This window comes from Cnephaeus nilssonii, assembly GCF_951640355.1.
Source record: "Cnephaeus nilssonii genome assembly, chromosome: 6".
In the NCBI taxonomy this organism is placed as follows: Eukaryota; Metazoa; Chordata; class Mammalia; order Chiroptera; family Vespertilionidae; genus Cnephaeus; species Cnephaeus nilssonii.
Window position 1 is genome coordinate 46475300 of NC_137077.1, and position 12580 is coordinate 46487879.

Consider the following 12580-nt stretch of genomic DNA (forward strand, 5'->3'; position numbering starts at 1 on the left):
GGGGAGGGTGACAGCCCCATTTCAGAGATGAGTTCAGGGTGATTAAATAATGTGGAGAAAAGTAAGAACAGCAGAAATTGCCAGTTACTTTCAGAACTGTTTATTTTTTAAGGAAGCAAAAACACCAATAGCAAAAGAGCAAAAGCAGATATACTTTTTCAAATTAGCTAAGTCAGCAGATTGTTCATTTTTATTTGTAGTTCCCAATTGTTTTTTTTTAAAAGGTTTCTCAAATTTGCATACAGGTCATCTAAGACCAATAATAACTTGATCTAGCCCTAGCTGGTTTGGCTCAGTGGATAGAGTGTTGGCCTTTGGACTGAAGATCCCAGGTTTTTATTCCGATAAAGGGTACATGCCCGAGTTGCGGGCTCTGTCCCCAGTAGGGGGTGTGTAAGAGGCAACCAATCAATTATTCTCATCACTGATGTTTCTCTCTCTTCCTCTCCCTTCCTCTCTGAAATCAATTAAAAAATAATAATAAGTTGATCTAGTTTAGGGACATGGAAAGGAGTATTGTTGACTAAGCATTATTCACTAAAACAGATCTTTTTTTGGTAGATGGGCCATCTCTAAAGAGACTTCCTATAATGCTCTTCCCCCAGCCCCAACTCCATCCCCTCTACCAATGTCTTGTTTAGATCAGTAAAGAGCCAATTTTCCAAAACAAACGAAAGAAAATAATTCCAAGCCCTTAGCAAAGTGAGCTTCATATAGGGAATGAGGAAGACCCGCAGGGAAAGGCAGCCCAGCTCCTCTCCTACTACAGCAAACACCTCCGCCTATGGTGCAGGAAACGCCTGCTAAGCCATTAGAGCAAGCTGGCTTTCAGGAAGAGAACGAACTGCAGTAGAAGAAAGTTCTTAGGACTGCTTAGAACCTGCTATCCTATGTGGAAAGCAGTGAGACAATCTTTCTGAAATAATATTGCTGAATTATTGTAATCCTTAGGCACAACCATGGAAAAGAGGCAAAGACTGCTGCTTCTTTGGATGGTGAGAAGGGGGGCCAGTCCCTTCTGAATGCCCCATGAGGTAACACTCTAGGGATACCATCCAGCCCAGTTCTCCATCTGCACACTACTTGAGGCTATGTAATACCTTCATCTTTGGGCAAATGTTAGATGGAATTTTCTTAAACTTCTTCACAGATCAATTAAAATGCTTCTAGAGGATTGTTCCAAACTGTTAATTATGTCCCCAAAGGAAAACCAAACACACATTCTTTGAGTACTTTGTACTTTTCATCTTCCTAGAGAAAATTAGATTGCACTGTTGGCAATCTAATCTAAAGAGGAGGAGAGATGGGAGACCTCTTCACAGGGTGCAATATAGTAAGTAAACAGAAGACAAAAGTGAGAGATCTTTTTCTTGTTGTTTGGTTGCTTGGTTTGGGGAGAGGAGGTTACTGTTGTGACATGTTGCCTCAAAATATAAACAACACAACAGGAACAGCTGCTTTTCCTGTTTTCCAAGACAGAGAGACAGCAGCGCAGGGAAAACCTCACCCAGAGTTGCCTGCGTGATGGTGCCAATGTCTTCTCCAGGCTATTCTACGAGTAACAGGTATTCCTTCAGAGAAGCTGGCAGGGGAAGGCCCTTCACTGCATCTGGCAGATACTGGAGTCCCAGGCTACGGCGCACAGCATAGCGAGAGAGTGTTTTTAGAGTTCCTGGGGCTGAGCACAGAACAGTCAGTTTTTCACATAGCTGCTGGTCTCTGGCCACTTCTCGTGGCATGGTGCCATTTTTCCTTAATTCAAAGTGTCCAACAGCCCTGTGGAGGAGCTCAAAGCAAGAGTCCTCTTTCTCAGTTCCAAGTCCCCTGACTAGCAGAGCCACCAGGCGGGAGATGGGTGTCTGGCCTTTTAGGTTGATGACTCTGACCTCTGCACCATAATCAAGAAGGATGCTGACGCTCTCAAGATTTCCCTTCATGGCAGCCCAGCTGAGTGGGGTGTCATTGTTGTAATCCAGGGCATTGACAGAGGCCCCACTCTCTAGGAGGGCCCGCACACAGTCAGCGTTGTTCTTAAAGGCTGCCCAGTGAAGGGGGGTGTCGCGGTTGCCATCCAGTGCATTGGGGTTTGCACCATACTCCAACAGGACCTCCACACAAGCCTCATCCTTCTCAGCTGCATAGTGGAGGGCTGTTCGGTTGTAACCATCCAGGGCATTCACCTGAAGAGAGGGAGGAACTATATTACGGTAGATGGACTACTGAAGACGATAGGTGGGCAAAGAAGCGTGCATGTTTATCCACTACCTTTGCTTGTAATGTTCTGAACAAGAGGGTCAACAAGCAATTCCCAGGGGGGTCTTGGTGATTAAGGTAGAGATATCACAGGAGCTTAGGAGCAAATAGGAAAAGAACTGTCCCCAAGCAACACTATTATGTGCACTTCCTGGCTGGCCTGCGTGCTTTAGGTGCTTGCTGCTGTTCTCATTTATTATTCACTAGAATCTCTACCACAGAATAAGGGCTAAAGAAAGAGAAGATATGCCCTGGCTAGTATGGTTCAGTGGTTAGAGGCAACTACTCAATGTCGATGTCTCTCTCTCTCTCTGTCTCCCCTTCTGCCCCTCCTTTCCCCTATATGCAATAAAGAAAAACTGAAACATTTAAACTGAGTTCAACCTTGTATTTAGCTAAAAACTCTCTTCTCCTCCTCCAAGACATTTTCATTTTCATCACTGACATTAATCACTGGCTTTCATTTCAGGGTCACTCACAAAAGTGTTATGGAGCCCTGGCCAATTTGGCTCAGTGGATAGAACATTGGCCCATGGACTGAAGGGTCCTGGGTTCAGTTCCAGTCAAGGGCATGTACCTTGATTGCAGGCTTGATCCCTGGCCCCAGTTGGGGTGCGTGCAGGAGGCAACCAATCGGTGTGTCCCTCTCTCATCAATGTTTCTCTCTCTGTGTCCCTCCCCCTCCCTTCCACTCTCTCTAAGAATCAATGGGAAAATATCCTGGGGTGAGGATTGACAAAAAAAAAAAGTTATGGAAAATATAATGACAGTAGAGAACAGCATAGCTGTGTGGAGATCAGATGCTGGGGCTGCCCTTTAGGCTTACTGATTAGTGTGTTTGGAGCCTGCACACCAGTTTCATGGCATGTCTGATTCAAATTAGTGCCTCTGCATGTGCACGTTAAGATAGCTCACCACGAGTCAAACTGCTTATATAATTATTTAATAAGCAGATCGCAATTATTACATGCCAGTGTTCTAAATACTTTACAACCTTATAAAGAAGATACCATTGTCATCCCCATTTTACAGGTGGGGAAACTAAGGTAAAGAAAGGTTAAGTAACTTGTTCAAGGTCACATAGCAGGAAGAAGTGACAGCTAGAATTCAAATCCATGAAGTCCTGCTCCAGAGGCTATTCTTTTAATCACTCAGTATACTATGCTGCTTCTTGCTAATGCCAACATAAATTAAACTATGGTTTTTACAGAAGCAAGATATACTAAACCAGAAAATAATTGGTAGGCAGAAATAGCACAAATAACCCAACATTGAGGAGGGATTGCTAACTGATATGTATCTCCCAGTGACTGATATTAAGAATGCACGTCTAGCAGCAGGTCTCACGTGGTTTAGATTTAATCAGAGTCCAGGGACCTCTGCCCTTACGCTCTTGGACAGTCAATAGGCAGTAAAAGGGTTAAATGGAAGTATAAACAACTCGAGAAGGAAGGCTGGGAGAGAAAGGGGAGATAAGAGTCCTTCTTTCTGGACAACTTTAAAAAGAAAGTCAAAGGAATGAAATCCTTAGGATGACTTTATATATTTGCCATTGCATTTTGCTTTCATATTGGCTATGCCAATATTACCAGGAGCTAGAGGATGGGAAGAGATGGGAGAAGAGATAAATTTTAAGAAAATGCGAAGCTCCAGTTTTAGTAAACCATTAATGTGACAGTGTTGAGAACATTACCTCAGCTCCCTTTTCCAGGAGTAACTCCACGCAGTCGGCATCGGACACCATGCAGGCACAGTGCAAAGGCTTCAGCGTGCCATGGGTGCAGTTCACATCAGCTCCCTACGGCAGAGGGCAACTTCAGTCAGTGTGCTCAGCTCTGGCTCATCAAGCAGGACAGAACTCAGAACTGAGTCCAGGGGGAAGAGGGTTCTAACTCAACTGTAAACAGACTAGTGGTCCCAGTTTCTATTCCTATTAAATAATATTGTTAATATACAAACCAAACAAACACACTGACTATGAATAAAAGGGACTGTCAATTCCTTAAATAAAGTTATTTTCTCCACAAGAGAGCCTGCCAGGTCATTTGGACATCACTGAGGACATAAGCTGATATGTAAAAGCGGTGGGAACCTCATCAGCAGGCAGGAAAGCTGGAAAAGCTTTCTATGAGCACTAAGCTCTGAAAAAGTCAGGAAGTCAGACTGAAGCCAGCAGAACCGAGCATGCTCTTTTTGCCATTCAACAGATGACCATCACTAATAGTAAGGTCACCTTAACATCTTTTTGTTTACAAACATTTTCAAAGTAGCCTCTTAGTGTCAGCATTCTTTGCCATCTAGCCCTGCTGGTACTTTTTTCCCCCCTAAATCTGATCCAGGAGATGGAGATACTACAGTCACACCAAAGTCACTGAATGACTCAGCAGCAGAGCTAGAATTAGAACGTGACAAAGTTTCTACTGCGGAGCCTTCGGATACCACTTTTGTTGAGAACAAGCTAACACCGTATGGCTTTTTCTTCTCACTGCTGTGCCATACAACTCTGAAGCAGCTACAGAGCTCTAGGCTGTAAGTAAGGATTCTAAAGTTGTTAAAAAGAATGTACAGAAGTAACCATCTGGATACATTTTCTAGTGATCAAAAATTACACTGTAGCCCTAGCCAGTTTGTCTCAGTGGATAGAGTGTTGACCTGTGGACTAAAGGGTCCCAGGTTCCATTCCCATCAAGGGCACATGCCCAGGTTGCCGGCCTGATCCCAGCAGGGGGCGTGCAGGAGGCAGCTGATCAATGATTCTCATCATGATGTTTCCTGCTCTCTCTCCCTCTCCCTTCCTTTCTGAAATCAATAAAAATATATATATATTTTAAATTACGATGTAACTTCTCTTCAACAGGAATAATATGCAGAAAAAGGTATCAGAGACCTTCTAGGATATACTAGTCATGAATTATTGAACAGTAGTGGTTAAATATCAGATATTAAGGTATTTTCTGAAGTCAAAAATTACCATGTATTGTAGGGGTTGATACTATTCTTTACAGAACTAGAAGTGGTAGCTGTTGTTAGAAGGCAGATGATATCTCTCCAGGTAATCATAAAACACAAAGATTTGAAAACCACTTCTGCTTTGCTGGTCTCCTTCCTCCCTTAGTACATGTGTAGAAGACTTTGAGCTTGCTGGATCTGATAGACACCATATCCAGACAGGGATTTCACAAAAAACATGAGACCAGGGTTATCTAGAACATATGTTCTGAAGGAAAATATCAGATGCTCAAAGTGAAAAGGAGAAGGGAAGAGAAGCAAAAAATAGGGAAAATATATTTCAATGGTCAAATTACTACATTTAAAAATACTGAAAAATTACTTTGTGATCTTGAGCTGAGTCAAAGCTGCAAATCTGTAATCTAATAGGATTTCCCAGGAACTTTCACCTCCCCAAGGACTCTGTGTCAATAGCAGCACACTCACCCCTCTGATGAGGTCCTCTACATTATCATGTGGGAAGGAACGAATGGCAGCAATTGTTCGGATTAAGCGCTCTGACAGAGAGTATTTGCTCTGAATGCTCTGCATAATATACCACATACTGGAACTCATCAAGGCTCAGGGTTTGTTCACATGCTCCAAACTGCCTGAAACAAAGAAGTTTTAGGCATACACAGTATCACTGAGCTACCTGTTCTTAGGGGTAGGAGTCCTCTGAGGCCTTCCCAATACTAAAAGCAGATTTCAAAGAGATCAATGATTAGTTAATATAATTTTCTCTTAATCTAAAGAAAGAAATTAATAATAATTGCTTGGGGAGCTGGGTAAACCTGGACACAAATGACCTGACCATTAGAACCTCAGTTCTACTCTCTGACCTAGCCTAGCACAAGATTTCCCCAAGAGGTCCCAAGAATCCCATGGAGTTCTGTGTGATTTGAAACAAGTGTACACAAGGAAGGGGATTTTTTTAAAGTCTAAAGATGCCACAAAACATTCTTTTCCTCCTCTGAATTTTGTGGTCTTTATTATCAGCACCACCTTTAGGGTATTTGAAATGTTTGGCTTTGAAGTATAGTTATAGTCATATGTTTTCTCCATCTAAATTGTAATCAGCCCAGCCCCTGTTTACTTTCACTTCAGATCCAGAGAAAACACCAAGGGGTTTTTATTGAGCACTGACCTATGAACCAGAAGGTCATGGGTTCAACTCCCGGTGAGGGCACATGCCCAGGTTGCTGGTTTGATCCCCAGTTGGGGGCATACAGGAGGCAGCCAATCAATGATTCTCCCTCATCACTGATGTTTCTATCTCTCCCTCCAGAGGAGCCCTCTTTTTTAAAAAAGAAAAGAAATTGTAATCAATTGGAAGGCAAGGCCTTTGTCTTCCACTTTTTTGCCCATGTAAGGCTATCCACAGAGACTTGCAAAAAGTAGGTATTTAATAAATATTGGTTGATTGACCAAAGGGCATGGAAGTGATTGTTATCTGTGAGGAGAGAGGGAAAAGACTTCGGAACAACTACATTTTGTTAATGACAAAGTTTTTGTGAAACGGTTTAAAATGTTTTTAACAAAGAAAAAATGGGAAATATTTGAGGTAATATTCTAAAATAAGAAAGAAACGTAAAAGTACAACAACTCTGGAGTCGATTATATTAAATTAGAAAAGAATCCAAAGTTTGCACCAATGACACACAATTATAGGGAAAGAAGCAGATTTGAGTGCAAAATGAATTAAAAATTTTAGTAAATTTGTGACAACTGAGAAATAGATTTGGGCAAATATATATTGAGACCACAGGACAATTCTAGGATGGAAGAAGAAAATAATGTAATATTTGTAAATTCAACAATGGTCAAAGTTTTGGCTGTATATATCAAGCATATATCAAAATCTGTAGAGAAAATATAGTATGTAGTATCAGCCCTCTATGTGTAACTATTTAGAATCTGTTATCTATATATATAAAAGCCTAAGCATGAATGACCAATCAACCAGTCGCTATGACAACACACTGACCACCAGGCGGCAGATGCTTCCACAGCCAACCACCCTTGGTTAGCCAACCACGCTTGGTCAGCCAACCTCCTGCGGTCCCTCTCCCTGGCCAGCAGGCCCCAGTCGGCCAGATTGCTGGCCAGGCTGAGGGACCCCACCCATGCACAAATTCATGCACTAGTTAAACTATAAGTTCCTTGGGGGTAAATATAATCTTATTTTCAATAGTGCCTGGCACGTGATAGGTTCTCAATAAATGTTTGTTGAACCAATGTAAAGCTTATTACTTTGGATCTTAAAAAAATTCAAGACTTGTAATTAAACAACATTATGCATATGATGATTACTAAGGGAAAAATCCTAAAATTATTTTGGTCATTTCATATTATATCATTTTTGCTTTTTGTGATAGAGTATCCCCTCATACATTATGTAACATACTACAAACGCTAATAGTTTCTATTTTGCTAATCACTAGCCATTTCTGTTTAAATATATACAGTGATAATTAATAGAATGCAAGTTAAAATTATTCAGTTCATAGGTACCAATGATTCAAATTGGGAATTCTTCTCCCCTATGTTATTATGAATAAGCTTACACACTTGTTTATATGTCTCTCTAAAATTTCTAGATAGTTTAGAATTAGCATAATCTGTCCAACAGCCGCTAAACTCCTCAGAGACAAGGGTCAGTATCTTATATTTCTTTGTTGCAAGGAAAGCGCAAAGGTGCATTTGAATCAGAGATTCCAAGAATGGGGACAGAAGACAGAGCATCTGAAGTGGGAAGGCTTAGACGAGTGGTCCTGTTAACCGATTCTGGGCCATGATCATCTGAAGATGCTAAATAAACCCTGCAATCATTTTGGGGGGTGCTCATGGAACTCCTAACTCAGAATATGACCAGGGGTTCTCTGCTGCTGCCTCCAAGTTCCTGGTGAAGAGTGAAACTCCGGGGCACATTGACAACATTCACTGTCAGGAAGGGTCCAGGAAATCTAAACGCGACCTATCTCCAGTCAGCAGCCATGCACGGTCTGACCCCCAAGTGACCCCTTTTCTCCCCTGGAGCTGAAAGCCCTCTTCCCCCATTTACTTGCACTTCAGATCCAGAGAAAACACCAAGGGGCTTTTATTGCGAAGCTAGAAGCGAGGTCGGAGGCGACACTTAATAGCTCTGGTGCTTCCACGGGGAGGGGAGACCCTCGGCCCAGCCAGAGGAACCCCCAACCCTGCCGCACCTGCTGGGGGAGGGCTCGCGGCAGCTTAGTCTCGCCGAGACTAGCGGGCGGAGGGTAAGGGTACGAAATGCGAGGACGTGAGGTGTCACTTTCCGCAGGTCTTCCCCTCAAACTGCAGCAAGCCTGGCAGGTCTCCCGGAGTCGGTACTTTGAGGGGGTCGCATAAACGGAGCCGCGGGAGCCCCAGAGGCAGACCAACCCCCTCCCTGGTCTCCCAGAGGCCGGGACGAGATCTCAGGCTCGAGGGCTCGCGGACCCCGAGCGGAGAGCGGAGGAAGCGTTACCGGGCTTGGTGCCCCGGGTTAGGGAACCTGGATGCAAGCATTCCCGCAGCGAGGGCCGCACTCACCGAACCGGGGGTGGGGGTTGAGCTGGGTCGTGAGAGCGGCTGTCAAGGAGTGACCCGGAAGCAGAAGTTGTCACCAGAGGGCTCCCCTGTTTACAGGACTTAAAGAGCGACTAGGATAGCGCCTGCGCACCGACCAGTGTCCGTAGGCGGGCCGCGCCTGCGCAGACTCGTGAAGCATCGGTCCTTCCCAGGCCTAAAGCACCCGCCGCTCTCTCTGCTGGTCCAGAGGCTTTGCGCGCAGGCGCAATGTGGCGCTTTCGGCCGCAGCCGCGGGGCTCGGGTCCACCGCGGTGGGGACAAGCTCATTCACTGGCTGTTGGACCCACTCTGTGGGGCCGCACCTGCCTAGCTGTGGCCTGCAGTGGGTCCATCCATGCCCCCCGCTGCCTCCCACTGCTCCATCCGAGATCAGTCCTGAGCACCTCGTTCCCAGATTATTCCCCAAGTCGCCACACTAGTTCCGCTGTCTAGGAGACTGACCAGTTAGTAAGAAGTGTCTTTGGCTAATAAAAGAGGCTTCCAGAATTATTCATAATATTGGAACGCATTTATGCTCCTCGGAACCCTCCTGAATATTGTCAGCCCTCACTCAGAAGGAGCTATACCAAAGGTAAACAACCACCTAAGACAGTGATGGGCAACCTTTTAAGCTTGGTGTGTCAAACTTTGCCAAAAAACTGAGCATAACTCGGGTAGTGTGTCACTTTGAGGAAAAAACTAACTCCAAGACTCTAGTCGCAAATGTTTCATCCTCAGGAGCAGCAAATGTTTCATTCTCGGCATGCGGCCGCGTGTCATCAGAAATGGCTACGCGTGTCAGTGCTGACACGCGTGTCGCAGGTTCGCCATCACTGAAGAGGTGCAGTAGCCCAAATGTTGAGGACTGAAGAAGAGGTACATGCTAACAATAACGGGTCCCACCAAGAGAGATGCAGATGCCTGCGATGTGCTTTCCATATAAAGCATAAACATTTCGAAGCCAGTAGCAGATAGTATAGTGATGCATACAAAGAGTGAAGCAGCCGACACAGACTGTCAGTGCTGTGGTCTACTGGCAGCCTTTTTTACCAAGAGTGCCCCAGCACCCACTTGCCAAAGCTTGTTCTTAGCAACAATATGTAAAAGTAAAGCAGGGCTCAGACCATCCATGTACAACAGTGAGGGGGTGGTGAACTGGAAAAGCTCACGCCCAGTCTGAGTGTGCCTCCTCTGAATTCCAAACGCAAAAGGGTTTTGCCATGCAGAAATGTCCCTCACCTCCTCCACTCTGCTATGGTGAGATTGTCTAATATTTAAAAGAAGCTGAGCCCTGACCAGTTTGGCTCAGTGGATAGAGTGTCGGCCTGTGGACTGAAGGGTCCCAGGTTCGATTCCAGTCAAGAGCATGTACCTTGGTTGTGGGCTCATCCCCAGTAGGGGGTGTGCAGGAGGCAGCTGATCGATGTTTCTCTCATAGATGTTTCTAGCTCTCTCTCTCTCTCTCTCTCTCTCTCTCTCTCTCTCTCTCTCCCTTCCTTTCTGTAAAAAATCAATAAAATATATATTTAAAAAATAAGTAAAAGAAGCTGAAACCCCAGATTTTTAAAAAGTGAATTCTCCCAAATTGCAAGTGTTGGCAACTTTTCTTTTTCTTCTTTTTAAAAATATATATTTCTTCATTGATTTCAGAGGGGAAAGAAGAGGGAGAGAGAGGTAGAAACATCAATGATGAGAATCATTGATTGGCTGCCTCCTGCACGCCCCCTACTGGGGATCGAGCCTGCAACCTGCGCATGTGCCTTTGGCCAGAATCAAACCTGGGACCCTTCAGTCCGCAGGCCCACGCTCTATCCACTGAGCAAAATTGGTTAGGACTGCAACTTTTCTTTGTTTTTGTAAAAGAATTATTTTTAAAAGCAGGCAACATTCAGCCTGCAAACCACCAATTCCAGACTCAGGATTAACGGCAGTTTTGGTTATTGACAGCTCTGTGCGGGCAGTCCTCTGGGAGTGAGTCTGGAGACTTGTTTTGAAGTAATGGCTACATATTAACTCTGTTGTTTTTTAATTCATAGGTTTACTTGGGAAAGTTTGAATGAGACTTTATGGAAGCTAGAGTTTCTCACCCCCACCCACCAAACTGCTAAAAGGCATTTGGATCAAATCACTGACCTGGAAATGGTTTGATTCTATATCCATTGCTTCTAACCTAGAAAAGTATATTAGGGCCCTAAAGAACATTAGACCTCCAAACATAGGATCATGCTGATCCAAAATAAAGGAGTTATCTGAGAGCCTTAGTCTTTCCTGACCACCAGCAGGAACGATCATAAGAGAAATCAAACCACCTGCATGTCCTGTCCAGACCTAACCTCATTTCAGTCAGTATCTCTCAAATTCCCATTTTTGTGTCCAGAACTGTGTGACTCACATTAATACCCCAGTGATATATTCTCCCCTGGACCCTTTAGATCCTCCTTGGCTGGGGAATTAATGAGATGAGAGGCAGAGATGTAATAAATACCGTGGGCCCAGGCCTGCTAAGTCTTCCTCTCTCCAGATCAAGGTGATGCTCTGATTGGCACCACCCATCCCTTTCTCAAAGTGGAGCACAGCTTCACACAACTGACCTATTGAGGTTGACTGCCTCTCTGGCCTTCGTTTTGTTAAGTCTAGCTCTAGTGGCTCTACTGCTCGTCTAAGAGAATCCACTGCACAAAGAAGAAGGCCCTGCCTGTACACAACAGAAATGATAGAGTCAGAAGGACTCAGCACAAGAAAGTCGTACATCTGAAGGGTGGCATCCGTCCCTTCTCTGAGGTTCCATGCTTTGGCAGCTCTTGTTCAATGTCATGTGCCAACCAGGATGATAGAAAGAAAAAGCATAATATAGAATACCTAGATTTTTGCCTTGGCTCTGAGATTGGTAGTTATTTTGTTCCATTTGGGGGGGGAGGTAAGGGGAGGATCAGTATTCTCATTTGTAAAGTGAGAGCACAGGCTGAAGTAATCTCTAAATATCCTTCTATTTCTATAAATTCTGAATCTACCTAATTCCTAAGCAAAAATTCCTGCTTCCAAAATTTTTATTCCCTAGTCCAAATAAGAACAGCTTTATGGCTGTTGTAATACTAATACTGTATATTAATGGGACCTGTGAAGGCTTAATTTTAAGATGGCCAAGTCTACATAGTTTCTGTTACATTTTTGCTTCTCTGGCTCCTCATTTCTAAAACAGGGTAAAGACATTAGTGATATCCAGCTTCAATTTTTAATGTCATATAAAAGATAAAATGTTTAAGCATACAAAAAAGCTAAAAAGAATAGTATGATGAACTCATTATATCCATCACCTATGTTTAACACATTAACATTTTGCTAAATATTTTAATCTAATTTTTTCTCTGTTTTTTTTTCCCAGCTTTAGGGTTTTGAAATGAAATACTCAAACAATATATCTGCAGTTCTCACAGGTTTGAGGAAATTTTTTATGAGGTTCGATTTGACATCGCATAACTTTTTTACAAACCTAAGCTATCTCATGATAATTTATTCATCTCTTCCTTGAAAAAAGATGACATTTTCCCTGTGTTGTGTCATCTCTCAAAATTTCTTGGCTGATAAATGCTAGAGTATATAAATTCTGAAAAACGCCAAGCATGTTATAAATATAAGAATGATTAGTCTCCCAGGGAGTGATAAAATAGGCTGTCTATACAGATTATTTTATAGTGTTTCTGAGAATCTACTGCACAACCAAAAGAGAGTTCAGATCCATTCATTCATCCATTCATCAAACATT

The 12580-nt window shown here is 43.5% G+C and overlaps 1 protein-coding gene across 3 annotated transcripts; it reads right to left on the reverse strand.

Moving 5' to 3' along the window:
- Window positions 1-58: 58 nt before the first annotated feature.
- On the reverse strand, window positions 59-8923 carry ASB8 (ankyrin repeat and SOCS box containing 8). 3 transcript variants are annotated; one of them, XM_079775713.1, is made up of 4 exons: window positions 8800-8923; window positions 5689-5852; window positions 3947-4051; window positions 59-2180 (listed from the first exon to the last, which is right to left on the reverse strand). In XM_079775713.1, the coding sequence occupies exons 2-4, from the start codon at window positions 5815-5817 to the stop codon at window positions 1548-1550; spliced, it is 867 nt and encodes a 288-aa protein (XP_079631839.1). In that variant the 5' UTR covers window positions 5818-5852; window positions 8800-8923; the 3' UTR covers window positions 59-1547. The 3 variants fall into 3 exon arrangements, with proteins under 3 accessions (XP_079631839.1, XP_079631840.1, XP_079631841.1); XM_079775714.1 differs by having other exon boundaries at window positions 5689-5848; window positions 8800-8868; XM_079775715.1 differs by lacking the exon at window positions 5689-5852 and having other exon boundaries at window positions 61-2180; window positions 8800-8816.
- Between the last annotated feature and the right edge of the window lie 3657 nt (window positions 8924-12580).

Excerpts from the sequence above, each read along its gene's own strand:
- ASB8 (XM_079775713.1), bottom strand. The coding sequence starts at position 5,817 with ATGAGTTCCAGTATGTGGTATATTATGCAGAGCATTCAGAGCAAATAC. Across the intron at positions 4,052-5,688 it reads TAGAGGACCTCATCAGAGGG|GGAGCTGATGTGAACTGCAC; the intron begins GTGAGTGTGCTG and ends CCTCTGCCGTAG. Across the intron at positions 2,181-3,946 it reads TCCTGGAAAAGGGAGCTGAG|GTGAATGCCCTGGATGGTTA; the intron begins GTAATGTTCTCA and ends CCCTCTCTTCAG.